General features: G+C 41.2%; 1 protein-coding gene across 1 annotated transcript in view; it reads right to left on the reverse strand.

The window, feature by feature from the left end:
- Positions 1-903, reverse strand: part of pcsk2 (proprotein convertase subtilisin/kexin type 2) — a 29,255-nt gene extending 28,352 nt beyond the window's left edge. Inside the window, exon 1 of the mRNA XM_008322453.3 lies at positions 68-903. Within this exon, the coding sequence (XP_008320675.1) occupies positions 68-250 (183 nt within the window). The 5' untranslated portion in view covers positions 251-903. The remainder of the gene's footprint in view (positions 1-67) is intronic.
- Positions 904-14,977: the final 14,074 nt, after the last annotated feature.

The raw sequence follows: 14,977 nt of genomic DNA on the forward strand, positions 1-14,977 counted from the left end.
AAAATTAAAAAGGGGAAAAAAAAAAAAAAAAAAAAAAAGCACAAGCTTGTCATGTTCCACTGCTTACCTTTCGGGCACTCTGGAACCCATGTTGTGCGGCAAGTTGGTGCGCCTCGTCCTGCGCGTTCTCGTGCAACTGGACCAGGAGATGGTCCGTGGAGACTCCCGCTGCAGCCTGCGTCGTGAACAGCAGCGCGGTCAGTAACGCTAGAAATCCCGCGGTTGTCCCATGTCGAGGAGGTCCACGCATCGTGTCTGGCTGGTGTCAATCCGCCTGTCTTGTCTCTGCCCGTCGGAGTGAAATCAGTGAGCGGGATGCTCCTTACCGATGATGATGGAGGGAGGGAGGGAGGAGGGCCGAATTAAAAGCTTTGACGGAGCATCTCTTTCTTTCTCTTTCAGCTGATGATACCACTGGGATTTGTATTTCACTGAAGAGTAGTAGCTGGTGATATGTGGTTTTCACATCCTCGGCGGTCTCTCTCTCTCTCTCTCTCTCTCTCTCTGTGTCTCTCCTCCTCCTCTTCTTCTTCTTGTCCTCCTCCTCCTCCTCCTCGCCCCCCTCCTCTTTTCTGTAATTCATGTACCTTCCATGTTCGGCCACTTTCCTCGTGTGGTGTTGTACCAATGGGCTCCAGTGTCCGATGCTTTGTTTGTTTGTTTGTTTGTTTGTTTCTTCGTCCTCTCCTCCCGGCTGAGCTGCGGGACAGTTTTCAGCACCTTGGAGAGAGCCTCGCTCTCATCGCCATTAGATTAGTAGATTATGTTACCCCAGTGACGACGTTTCAGTCAGTCACTCACAAGACACTTGACATAGTGTGGGGTTTGGAAGTACTGTATCACAGAGAAGTGCAGTAACCGGAAACTTTCAGATGAATATCAACGTCCTCTGGCTTGGAATGGGAAAATAATAAAACAACAACAACAATAATTATAATAATAATAATAAAGGGAGATAGGAATGAAAAAACAAGTGTGGAAAAATGAATAAAAGATTGGGGGAAAAAAATATATATATATATGTAAAATTGTTGGGTCTTATCTAATAATAAACGTTTTGTTTGTCAATTTCCCTTGTCTTTAGACTGGAATTACAGACTGAATTTTTAAAAAAACCAACCTTTTCTAAATTTTTTTCCACAAAGTCTTTTAAAGATTGAATTTTCCAAAATGCAAAAAGGAGAATCCAGTGATTGATTGGGTCTTCATTAATTACTAATACTACTAATAATATATAGCAGTGTTTTCCAAACTTTTTTTTTCCTGGGGACCCATATTTTAAAAGTCACAAACGTTCGCGACCCGAGTCAACAGACATTATTCGTAAACTCCTGGGAAACATGATGCGAGACGACCCAAAAAAATTAAAAAAAATTTCTTGCGACCCACCTGAGGGTCGCGACCCAGTCTTTGGGAAACAATGATGCTGTAGCAATAATAGCAATAACAGTAAACATAACAACAATAATAATACGAAGAACACTGTAAGAATACTCTAACTGCTCCCTCAGCTAATACTGCTAGTGCTACTATTACTATTGGTAGTACTATATGGAGAGAGAGAGAGAGAGAGCTTCACATATAGGATCGATTTCATTGGCACATTTAGTAATAAGAAGTTCTGTTGACGGTGACTGGTAACCAGAGAGCCCGCATGTCGATGCATGTTACACAGTTCTGACAGGCTCTGACATCTCTGTGGTTCTAACGACCAGCCTGACTGAGTCTCTGCGTAGTGAAATGCATGAAGAGCCCCACTGGACCGTAATTGGCCATTTGAATGTGAATGTGAACTGCGGGCTGTAGCTGTGTAAAAGAACGTACCCCTACAAAGGCTGCTCATTAAAAGATTACAGCTCGGCTGGGGTTTTTTTTTTTTTTTTTTCTTTTTTCGTACCATGTGGCTAGCAACGTGGAATAGATACGGAGTGTACCGTAGGTGGACGTGTGACAAAGGAAAGATGAGCGAGGACCGATACCATTGGGTTACCGAGATAGTGTAGATAAGGGAGCTTCGTTTTATGTATCATCTGCATAAAGAATGACTCGAAAAATGCGTCTTGGTCGCGTAACTCGTCCCTAAAAAACAAGTTCGAGATGCACAAAAATTAGTTTAAAAAAAAAAACGGTAATTACGGTAATTGAATTGTACCTCACCAGCTGTTGATGATGGTTTCCACCCGCAGTCGTTCCATCCCGTTGCACCTGTCATTCAGGAAAACAAGTTTACGTTTGGACCAGGGTATCATGAAAAGACAACCCACAACTACAGTGCAGTCCACCAACGTTCTTGTCCATGAGTTCCTCTCCAATCATGGACTTGCCCCGTCATGCTAACAGAGGTCTGTTCGTTTTAGAGACTTCCTTTCTGCGCGGGTGCGTCTTTCGCTCCGTCCTTATGCAGATGATGCTGTCATTTCTGCACATGGTCTAAAACGTTCTAATTTCCTGTGCGCAGTTTTTCTTTTTTTTTTCTTTTCTTTTCTTTTTTTTAATGGGTATTAAGGGAGCGTAACAGCGCGTGAATCATGTATTATTGAATCCTGGAAAATAATGAAGGGGGATTTTCTATAAGTGGATCCACTTTACTAATCACCATTTGCCCACTCCCTGCAGACCTCTTCCCACACTACTGCCATCCTGCAGGCCAGAGATTATTTATTTAGCCTCCCTCTCTCTCTCTCACTCTCTCTCTCCCTCTTTCTGTCTCTTTCTCACAACACAGTTCTCACTCTGGCGGTTTAGTAAACACAGAGCGTCTTCTGCTGTAGACTACATGGATCATGACTGTATAGCTCATGTCCTGCTGACTTTGTCCACCTATCAGGCAGTGGTGACACTAGTCCTGGTGCTACCTACTACTTAGCCTCTGTCTCCAGTCCACTGGTTGTCATCCTGAGGATTCCATCATTTTATATATTTATTTCACTCGTGCATGCTGGGATATATTTCACAGTCTGTCTGTCTGGTCTGTCCACCGCAGTGATTCGTAAACACATCAGTGTACCATGACAGATCCTCAGGTGCACCGTACCGCATGTCTACCATGACAGATCCTCAGGTGCACCGTGGACTATTCCATCTGTGTTATTTCGTCTGAAAACCGTTACTAATTCACTGCTAACGATTTAAAGAAGTTTACGTTATTTACAGACCCCAGGTTTCACACCGAGTAAGGAAAGGCTAGAAGATCATTTTAAGACCATTCCCACGATTGGACTGAAGCCCTCGGGTCAAAATCAATACGTAGATCGATGGGGAAGAGATTCTCATCTCATTATTATTATTATTATTATTATTTTAGCGATCAGATTTACTGGCTTCTGCAAAAACACAGACAGTAATATAAAGAGAGCCACGTAATGCACTTCAGTTCAGTTCAGTTCAGTTCTACTGCAAAAGCTGTTTTTGTAGGACGTACTTTGATTGGTCCTCAGGACGAAAAAGCTGCACACGCAGTAGCAGTCAAGCCCATTTAGTATTCGTTAATATACTCTTTATTGGAGTATTTCCTGATTCCTGGCAGATATTCGAGCACGAACGGAGACAAAGGACGCTCGTCAACCAATCCTGACCGAGCTAACATCTGCTAACGTCCACACGCCCACAACTGGGACTGTTAACAAGCTTTCAGTAACCACATTATTGATCCACTGCATTAGGTTCTGGATTGGGTTTCAATGTGACGACGTACGTGGTGTTTTTGGGACTAAGACTGAGACAAACGTCAGGGGTTTGATTCCCCCTTTTTTTCCCCCCCCTTTGTGGGATGTTTAAAAACGATTTTGGCTCGAGCGGAGATTCTTGATCAATAGTGAATCTATACGAGTCGTCATTAAAAGACATTTTCCCTCCCCGACAGCCACAGGGTAAAACCTAAGACCTGGCTTGTATCTGGTCAGTCCAGTGGTTCAGCGGTTCTCAATTTAATTCCGGTCATGCCCCCCCCCCCTTTTGGGGACAGAACTGTTTTTACACCCCCTCCGAACCACACTCTCTCAAATTGAAATACTATTGAGAACCTGATGACATGTATATTTTTTTATCTGTACAAACCACTGTATGAGCTGCTGCCACCTAGTGGCTGGAGGCTTGTTATTAGCATTACAGTGGTACACTTATGTTTTTTAGGGACAATTTTAAAGATAATAAAAAAAAAGAATAATTAAACGTTAGACCAAATGTCAGTTGGCTGAACTGACCGTTGTGTTTTCACATTTTAACTGCAGTATTTTGACAGATTTCAGACCCGTCTTGTACTCTCACACTCCTTCCTTTGCTAGTTCAGCCGTGTACTAAGAACATTTCTGAATATCGTGTTCACGTTGCAGTCTTTCACTTGTTTGGTTAGTGCTCCAATATATCCTGGAGGCGATATTCGTCGTCTCCTCCCCTGTCCCCATTTGTCATGCTTGAATCGTCCACTCAAGTCTAGGCCTGAAAGGCCATGGACATTGCAGCTCCGCAACAACGGACCCTGAATGACACTCGCGCGTGGCTCTTGTCTGGAGGACGTGGGAGGACAGTGACCAATCCTCCTGCCATGTAGTAGTCACTGTGGCTGAGGTTTTTTACAAAGTGCAGGTCAGGCTGTCGTGGTCAGGCTGTGACGTCAAACTAAAAGCCCCACAAAATTCTCATTTGCATTATTTTCCATCAACATTTCCGCGATGGTACGAGGGGCTAAGATTTAATTGAAGAACACTTCTGCTGACAAATGAACAAGAAAAAAAGGGCAAATAAAAACAGGATTTTTTTTAAGGCTACATTTCCAAAAAAAAAAAAAATTATATTCTTCCGTCTTGAGTTAGCTACTCATCTAAAAGTACTCTTTAGACACAAGGAAGACGCAATATAAAATAACAGGGGAAACAGACCTGTAGTCTCCTCCTGGACCAGACAGGAACAGAAACAGAGTGAGGGAGAGAGGTATATTTACCCAGGTCACCAGGTGAGACGAGTGACACTGATTAACAGAGACGCAGTGGACACAGGTGAGGCTGATGACACTGATTACCCCAGGAGAGACAGACAGACCGACCTGAGCCTTCATCTCTACACTAGCTCTACTACTTTGGACCTACTTTTAGGTTACGTTTCTAGGAAAAGCTAATGCGATGCTAAATGCTAACACAAACTGTAAAGGATTTATTCACTTCTCTGTGTTGAATTTCCACCCCTGGGGTAAATCCTTCATTTAGTACTAGTAATATATCAGGTTGGACAGTTGTTAAATAAGTGGGTTAATAATTAATTAGGCTTTAACTAGCCATTAATATCGGCTGACGGATATTATCGAACCGTGATAAAACCTCTGTTTCCTGGGGCAGAAAATAATAGAGAAACACTGCTTTAACCCATGACCTTAGCAGGCGGCACCTAACTCCCTTAACCACGAGGCTACCACTATCCCGCTATATCGGTATCGGTTGATATCGGAATCGGAAATTAAGTGTTTGGGCAACCTCTACATATCGACAAAATGATATTATCGGACATCGCTAGCTTTAACCAATCCCAGTGTTCATGACACAGTTTACCAGTCCATCATATTCTGTCACCCCCTTCCCACACCCCGCGAGTTGAAATACTATTGAGAACCTGTATATTTGTATCTGTACAAACCACTATATGAGATACTGCCCCCTAGTGGTTGGAGGCTTGTTATCATTCAAGAATTACAGCAGTGGTACATTTATGTCCAGTGTGTCATATTCCATTGAAAACTCCTCACACTCCCTACCTCCCCTCCCAGCGCCTCAAGGCGCCCCCCCATGGGGGCCCGCCCCACTATTTGAGAAGTACTGATTCAACCTTATCATGCATGTTTGTGCAGTGTAGAATAGTTCCCTTACCTGTGACAGAGTAATTAAAGCTACAAGGCAAAACCATTGCTATCTGTATATTAGCATCGTACGGTTTGCTTATCTAAGTGTCGCAGAAACAAAGGCAGCAAAAAGACGGGCAGAGCTAGAAGTCAATCGTGAGCGTCTTTTTATAAAAAATCGTCCTGTCGTTGAGGTGACTTGTGACCGATGCAGCTCCGTAACTGTCCTGTTGTAGACGTGCGGCTGAGTGAATGAGCACTGAGGACGGGGGAGGGTTGTGGGCGTTTTGTTCGCATTGATTGCAGCGTGGAAGGTGTCAATGGCACTTTGAGTGATTTCGTTCACAGTCTTGTTCATTTTCTTGCTCGCTCTGTTCTCTATATTTATCATTTTCACCATTAGCCACTCAAACGGCTTCGCAGGTGGATGGATAGTAAGGTCTATAAATAAGATACCAAAATGTTGGTATCTAGTGTGAGAGCAGGGCTGTAATCTGCTCCATTGCCGAAGCTAACGTAGCTCCGAGGCTAACTCTTTTCACTTGATTATCAGCCACAGCGACCACAACAGAACATAAACAGAGTTTTAACAGCTCCTGTAGAACCAACTGAGGCTTCAACATGACAGGGATCAAACTGCTAACAACTTTTCGCTAACGTTCTCTCTCATGCGCCCCACGCACAAATACATACACAGCCATTCACCGACAGGCATACGTTACTAGTATTATACACGGTGGCCTACCAAAAAAAAAGTAATTGATCGCTAGCATCATGAACTTCGCTAGCCCGTAAAAATCCATCAATTAGCCGCAACGTTGTTTAAGCGGCAGGGTTTGACAAAAGTAGCGACTTATAGTCCGGAAACAGACTACAGTTGCAGCCTCCACAAACACATGCTGGGTGTTGACATGGTATTTTAGGCGCTAGCCTAGCTTGAGCTAAACGCAAACGTTTTATAATAACGTAAGTGAATGCATGGTGGGATTATGCTGGACATGTAGTGATGGGAGTATCGATTCCGTGGCATCGGTATATATATCGCTCAAACCGGAGAATCGATTACGCTCGTAAAGTACGAGTACTAATCAATAAACGAAAAAAAGCCGATGCGTTCCTCTCGCATCTTTTAGAGTAACGTACGTTGTGCAGGTTTTTAAAGTTTTAAGATCGAGCTGAGCCCCAGTTTGCATCAGTGGAGTTCTTCCTCGGCCGTGATCTAAGACATCTCTCAGCTTTGTTTTTCAAAGCGTATTCGCCGTATAAATTAGCTTAAATTAAAATCCAAAAAAAAAACAAAACGATCAAAGACCGTGCCCAATCAAAACAATTAATTTCCTCTGTTGGTTCTTCTTTTTTTTTGTTTTTTTGTTTTGTTAAGGTTCGAATTTGCTCTCTAATGGAAGCACTACCTCGGATGGAGTAAAGTGGATGCAAATTAACTGTAGGGAGAAGATTGAAAAAATAAAAAATAAAAAAAACACGCGGTGTGATTTGAATAAGTAGCAGACTCTCACTCACCTCCTTTTAAATGAAATAGAGACCGCCGAGACTGCCTGGCTATAAATAATTCATACGTACATTTGAAAGTGGTGATATACCGGGGCATTTCTTCACTGTGGCATTTTAGGACATAATTACTTACTTAATTATGTCCATATCTCTCTCTGTGGGCAAAGAAAACTCGTCTTGTTGCCACAGAGCAGAGTGTTAAAAAAAAAAAAAAAAAAAAAGGAGCCACCCTGTGTGAGGAGATACATAAAAAGGGTTCGTGATCGTGAAAAGGCGCATGAAATCCCATTAGGGATTTCAGAGCGGAGTGAAGTCGCATTTCCTCTTAATCATGGCTGGAACTTTACTGCAATCATTTTAAATAATTAATGATAGACAAAGGGTGTTAAAGACCACTGAGTAAACTGTGGCGGTAATGCACTTTCTTGCGATTTTCTTAGACGGTGCTCAGAGCTCAAACCTCTTGAAATGCGTGAACGGCTCTTATTTAGTTTTCGTGTTTTTTTTTGTTTTTTTTAATCGAAATTAAGTCGATGTTGTCGCCGCAAGGGGTCGAGTTGCTTTTTCCTACTGTATTTTCGCTGAGCGTTCGAAAACACCAGAATAGAGACAATACGCCCGGCAACAGTGGAAAACGTACGTTTACGTATTAGTTTCCATTCTACCCAAAGTCCTTAACTGTTAACTTTTTTTTCTTATTCCCTTTCAGAGCCATCGCCAACTTCATGTCTCATGTCTGTGCAATTACCCGCCTCATTTGGGCTCCGATGTTGGACGGTGCAATTCTCAATATGTGCCATTTCAAGTCTGCTGAGACGGCCTGACCTTTAAGCACAACAGGAAATAATCACTGTGTCACTGTCACACACTGTGTTAAGCTCCATGTCCTGGCAACAGCGGGCGCACTTTCCATCTGTTTTAGATGGAACAGATGAGCAAACACAGACGCATGGTTTTTTTTTGGTTTTTTTTTCCAAGACAGATGACTAGGACCAACACCATCCATCCCTCCCCCTACCATCTTTGAACATTTCTGATGAGTTAGAAATTTGTTTTAAAAAAAATGAAAATTCATGGTAAGGTCGTGCGTGTCTGTGTTTGCACCAACAGACCGAACGTTAGCTTGACTCTGAAAACGGAGAAATGATATGTAAAGATGTGGCATCAACGTCTCACTTGAGAAATACTTCGTTTTTTTTTTTTTTCTAAGAGTGTGATTTCTAATGTTGGATTTTTGGGGACAGGCCAAGTGACCTTGGAGGGGATGATGACGACAGAGCCGGATCTGGCAAACACTATACACAGCATCTCCGAGAGTGTGGCCTATGACGTGCTTTCCATTTTAAAAGGACATTAGGGCTAATGGTAATGGTATCTCGGAGGTTTCAAGGCTTTTTTTTTTTTTTTTTTTTTTTTCCTGCACAGGCCTGCTGTACAGTAGAAGCCAAAGAGCACGGGCCATTAAGAAAGCAAACAATGGCTCTTTTTCAAAGGCCACATTGGACACAGGGTAAAGATACTTTGCAACAAGCTATTAGCCACTTACCTTTAGCTTTATCTAATCAAAAAAAACAAAAAAAAAACACAAACGTTTCAGTCTGTTAGGCAAAAAGAGAGAAACTTTTTGTCAGGAAAAAAAAAACAATATTTGGTTTCAATAACACTCACAATTTTTTGTACATCTTGTTCCTACGTGGCCTCACTGTGGAGCTCTGGTTTAACACCATTTTGGTAGGCTCTTTGCACTAATGTGTGAACATGCATCATTTGATCCAGGCTGTGGCAACAGAAGGCCAGAACTGGCTCTTTACGAACTCGAACTCAGCTCAGATCCACCTGATACTCTGTAGTCACAGAACTGGGATGAAAACTATTACTCACAGTATCTACCGATCGCCCCCGCTCCCGTCTGAGCCTGGATTCTCAAGGATAACTCCTATAAAACAAAAGAAAAAGAGAGAGTGATTTAGTGCTGTTGAAAAAGATCTTTCATCAATTCCTGCGAGTTTCAACTAAACAGGCTAAAATATCACACCGAGTCAGTAAAATGCGAGGAAACTGAAACTAATAGATCAGTGATCGTCAAACTGGCGGCTCGCGGGCCAAATCTAGCCCACAGAAATTACAAATCAGGCCCACATTAAAACATTCATTTCATTTTAATTGGTTGTCTCTATGGTGTCTCTCCAGAGAAATGATTGTCCTCCGACAAATATGATTGGTAGTAGCAGATGTTTGGTAGCATATCATTATATTTTATTGCATTCTTTTATAACATTTTTGTTTAATAGGGTTGATCTAACGCAAACCATGTGCTGTGGCTCGTGGTAAAACACAACTGGGGCAGTGGTGGCTTAGTTAGGTTAAGGAAGCGGTTCGAGTCCGCCAGCTGCCAAGTTACCACTGAGGTGCTCCGAGCATGGCACCGTCCCTACACATACTGCCCCCAGAGGTCACATTTGGTTGTGTTAGCATCTCTGTGCGGTGTCAGTTAATTCCATTTATGTTCCCTCCATATTTCATCGAGCGACTCTAACGGATGCTGCTTGTTTGCGTACCTTAACTTGCTCGCGGTCATCTCTCGCCGAATACGATTTGAAATGCCGTGCGCCGGTCATTATTACCAGTCAACTGTGCGCCGATTGAGGAGCAGTCTTCCCTTAAACACCGCACACACACACACACACACACACACATCCTTCCATGTTCTGCAAATACAGCCAACGAGCAAAGTAAATAAACTCCGAACCGGCTGCTCCGGCAGGGTCAATAAAACGACAAGCCAAAATGCATTTAGAGATGCTCATTGAGGATCTCATTGTTCGCTCTGTCCCTGCAATCTGTGAGGATACCCAGGTCAATCAATACCAGGGCCATTAGGCCTAACAAACCGGCTTTGTCCATAAATTGCCCATGCACCGGTGATACAAAACACTCCAAGGAAGAGAAAGCCTGCCTGCCAGGTAGAGGCTAGGAGCAGCAGGATGTCTTTTTTATATTTAAAAAACTGTTTGTTGAGCGGTGTCAAGCGAACGTAATCTGAATAAACAAAGGATAGCTAGGCGATCGTCACGTTAACGACAACGATTGATGGAGTTAAATGACAAAAAAAAATAAAAAAATGTTCTGCAAATAAACAGTTACCACTTAGCACATACGTGTCAAACTCAAGGCCCGGGGGCCAAATGCGGCCCGCCAAGCTGTTTTGTGTGGCCCGCGGGAGCTTAACCCGAGAAATTAAAGTTTAAAATTGATTCTCTTTAAATAAAGAAAGTAAATTTGATATGACTGGACTTTCTTTAAAAGAAGTAAATTAGTAAAAAAATGAAGCACATTTTTCACCTGAAATGCTCCTCCAGAAATGCAATTCAAATGTTTGAGTGAAACCAAACCAAAAACCGTTTTACCAGCAGTCTGCGTAAATGCCAAATTGTGAATCAACCGTGTAACCAGAGCAATGGTAGATGGATGGACAGTCAAAATATGCAATACTGAGTGTAATAGGCTGCATCCAAATTTTTCAATTTCATAAAGTAATTCACTAATGTAATTATTCGTTAGGCCAGCAGGGGGTACAGCTTTGATTCTTTAAAATGTGTGAGATTTCTGTCATTCTTATTCTATACTTATTTATGCCAGATGGCTTTATTATAATAAACAATAATATGTGCAATATCCGCATCCTCATGTGCAATATCACTCACCATGGGAAAAATCGTAATATTCAAAATGGATTTACCGTCATTATTCATAGTCTCTGTATTATGAGAAGCATTAGTTAATTTATTTTTTTAATCTCAACTGCAATACGTCGACGTAATTACACCTGCAAACGACTGAGTCTGATTATTTCTACAGCACTATGCTATACTTCACTCGTATACTTATACTATTGTATATTTCCCCATTTTGGGACAAATAATGGACTTCTGTTAATATCAGTATCAGCTGATGCAGTGGAACAGGGTAAAGGGCAGGACCAAGGTTTTTTTTTAAAATAAACACACAAATACTGAAAATCAAACACTTACAGAAGAAACATGACCAGGCAGGAACAGACACTGAACCAACGAACCAACCAGGACTGAGTGAGGGAGAGGTGTATATATATAAACCCAGGGCAGCAGGTGACACCAGTGAGACTAATGACAGAGACACAGGTGAGGGTGATGATGACACTGACATCACAAACACAAACACAACAGACAAGCTGATTATGACTGAAAAATTGAAGAGGAAAAAAAAAAACAAAACTGTGAGCCGACACCGATAACTCCAAAGGTTCCATTATCCTATAAATAACTAAATATTATTCGTCTTTCTTGGCAGAGAGAGAGAGAGAGTCAACAGACGACATTCTTCGGCGCTTCGCTGACACGTACAGTGTGAGTGAGTCTACGATGAGATGAATAGAGGCGGCTGTGTGTGTGCAGTGTGTGTGTGTGTGTGCGTGACCTCTAACTCATGATCACGTAACTGAAAGAACGAACAGAGGTCTTTTTTGTCCTCAGTCCTTGGGTTCAACAAGAGAAGCTAACGTCTACAGAAGGAGTGCTTTATCAGACCCAGACGTCTTTATTCTAAAAACAGTGGGCTGTGTAATTGGTCTACAGAAAGCTCCGAGCTAAAGAGCCATTATTTGTACATAGTGCTGTAATTTAACAGAAAGGCCAGGTGGGTTTATTATTAATATTGAGCCGACGATTACGACTGCTTAGAGAACATGAAAGGACTCACGGGTTTGATACTAAAGATACTTTTTTGTGCTTTATTTATGGTGCAGTGTAAAAGAATTGGTTAAAATAAATTATATACCTTAATGAAAATCATTTTTTAAGTTCCTGCCGGCCGCAAAAAAATGACTTGGCGGGCCGCGCTTGGCCCGCGGACCTTGAGTTTGACACACTGTGCTCTACAAAGTAAATATAGTAGGGATGTCCGATAATGTCGGCCGACCGATATTATCGGCCTCATATTAGCATGATAGGTAGCATGATAGGGCAGTGACTTGGTGGTTAAGGAAGTAGAGTTGGGTCCGGAAAGTTTCAGGTTCGAGTCCACCAGCTGCCCAGATGCTCTGAGCATGGCACCCCCCACGCAGTGTTCACTTTCATTATTATGTAATATCCGTAAGAATCGTTATTGGTTTCATCCTCCGATAAAGAATACCCAATAACGCAATGCCTGGGTTTCGCCAAATGATGTGCGCTCTAAAAAAAAAAAAATAGTTTTGGGGAAAAACGGCTGTATATGAAAGTGAAAGTCAGTAGATGGCAGCATTGCAGCACCGCCCCTCTATATATCGGTTGATATCGGAATCCAAGTGGACAATATCGGCATATCGTACATCGGCATAAAAAAGTTCATATCGGACATCCCTAAAATGTTGATGTTGCCTAATCTGCCTATCGGTACCTATAAAACAGTACCAGCTGCGAAGTCAATGTTTGCCGTTGCTTCAGAAAAAGAAAGTACAATGTTGAGGATTTCGAGGGGCCAACATTGTAAAACAGAAATGACTGTTTTACTTGAGCGCCTCAGTTGGAATAACAGTTTCTTGTGCAATTACGTGAGTCAGAGACATCACTCAGACCCACGGAGAGGGCAGGAAAGAAAGATTAGGGATTCAGATGGAGACGTGCTGACAGTCAGAGACGAACACTTGTCATTTCAGTCCTGTTCATAGAACATGTCCAGCTGTGGCAGTTTATCCCTGAAACCCAAACATGGCATGTTTAAATGTATAGGGGCCATCAATCAAGAGTGAGCTGATCCTAATGCCTCAGCGGTGACTCATTCATCAGGACAGAATGATTGGCTTAGTTCAAACAGGCAGCTCTGACATTTTCTAAATGCACTTTGGAAAACTTAAGAGGTCAAGCTCTATAATTGAAACACCTTCAAGTCACTACTGATTAACTCGCTCAACCCGCGACCCGCGCTGCACCTCGAGTTAGCGAGATGACGATTAGGTTTTGTTTTTGGCCCCCTATCCTGGGGAAAAAACAACAGAACACTGTTAGGATCACAAGTTTTAATTTTAGTTTAGTGTCTTTTTTTTTGACATTTAAATAATTTGGTTTAGTCACAAATAAAATCATCTAGCTAGCATCTAGTTTGTCTCGGTGTTCAAACGATATATATAGAAATTTTCTTTTTAATTTTAAGAACGACAATTTTGGATCAATTATGCTAAAATTGAAAAGAATCCAATCGTGATTAATCACGATTGATCGCGACTAATCGGTATTAATCCACACTGAAATGTGAAACTATTACACATTTGGTAACTTTCTTCAGTGGTACGACTTGCACCATCACTAAAGAAAACACGCACATTTTCAAATACGTTACCGTGTCCGGCTAAAAGTGTGGGCTCAAAATAAAGCGTCTCCCTAAAACGTCACATTCAGATGCTAACCACACTGAGGCGTTTTCTTGTTGTTGGTGTTGTTGTTGTGTTGGTGGCACAGGATGCTGTGTTGTCAGGTGTGAGTGTGAGGGTGAGTGTGGCTCTGACACCGTATGCGGCGCTAGCGTTTGGCAGCTGCTCCTCCAGGCAACAGGAAGTGAGGCTTTCATGCATAAACATGCTAGAACACATACACATATCTCATTTGTTACCGTGCCTGTCACCATGGTAACCACCAAAAGCTGCTGCTGCTTGACAAAATGTTGACTTTAGACATTGGCTTTTGAACATGGCTATTTATATAACATATATATATATATATATACATATATATATATACATATATATATACACATATACATATATGTATATATATATATAAATATATATATATATACATATATATATATACATATATATACATATATATATATACATATATATATATATACACATATATATATATATATACATATATATATACATATATATATACATATATATACATATATACATATATACATATATATATACATATATATACATATACATATATGTATATATATATACATATATATATACACATATACATATATGTATATATATATACATATATATATACACATATACATATATGTATATATATATATAAATATATATATATATACATATATATATATATATTAATACAGTATGATTGACACAGTGTTTGTAGAGAAGACAACAAAATATAAAACCTTTCACTACCTCATGAGTTCAAGATCAAAAATGACATCAAGAATGACAGGAAAGTAACTGTGAGATGTGAAGACTTTCTTATGAGATTGTTGGTAGGTGGAGCCGGATCTCAAGCCTTAGCTTAGCTTAGCATCTTACCTACTGTTTTAAATAATTCCATCATCATCTAGCTGCTAGTGTTTGTCTCTGTGTTCCAACAATATATAATTTTAAAAAAAAATTTTTTTAGGAAATTTTGGAACACTCAAAAATTGCAAAAAGATTGAAAGAATTCAATCACGATTAATCACGACTAATCGGTATGAAGCCAACCATCTATCTATGGTTAACGAGGTGAAATGGTAACTGTCTTCAGTCGTATGACTGCTGTATGAGGATGCAAACAGACATGACCTTGACCTTTGTTTGTTTGTTTGTTTGTTCTTCTGTTTGCTCTTCTCTGCTCCTTTTCGGGACTGCCCCTGGTCTTTAGGCGGGTAATGGCGGGG

The sequence above is a fragment of the Cynoglossus semilaevis genome, chromosome 12, assembly GCF_000523025.1.
Source record: "Cynoglossus semilaevis isolate Cse_v1.0 chromosome 12, Cse_v1.0, whole genome shotgun sequence".
In the NCBI taxonomy this organism is placed as follows: Eukaryota; Metazoa; Chordata; class Actinopteri; order Pleuronectiformes; family Cynoglossidae; genus Cynoglossus; species Cynoglossus semilaevis.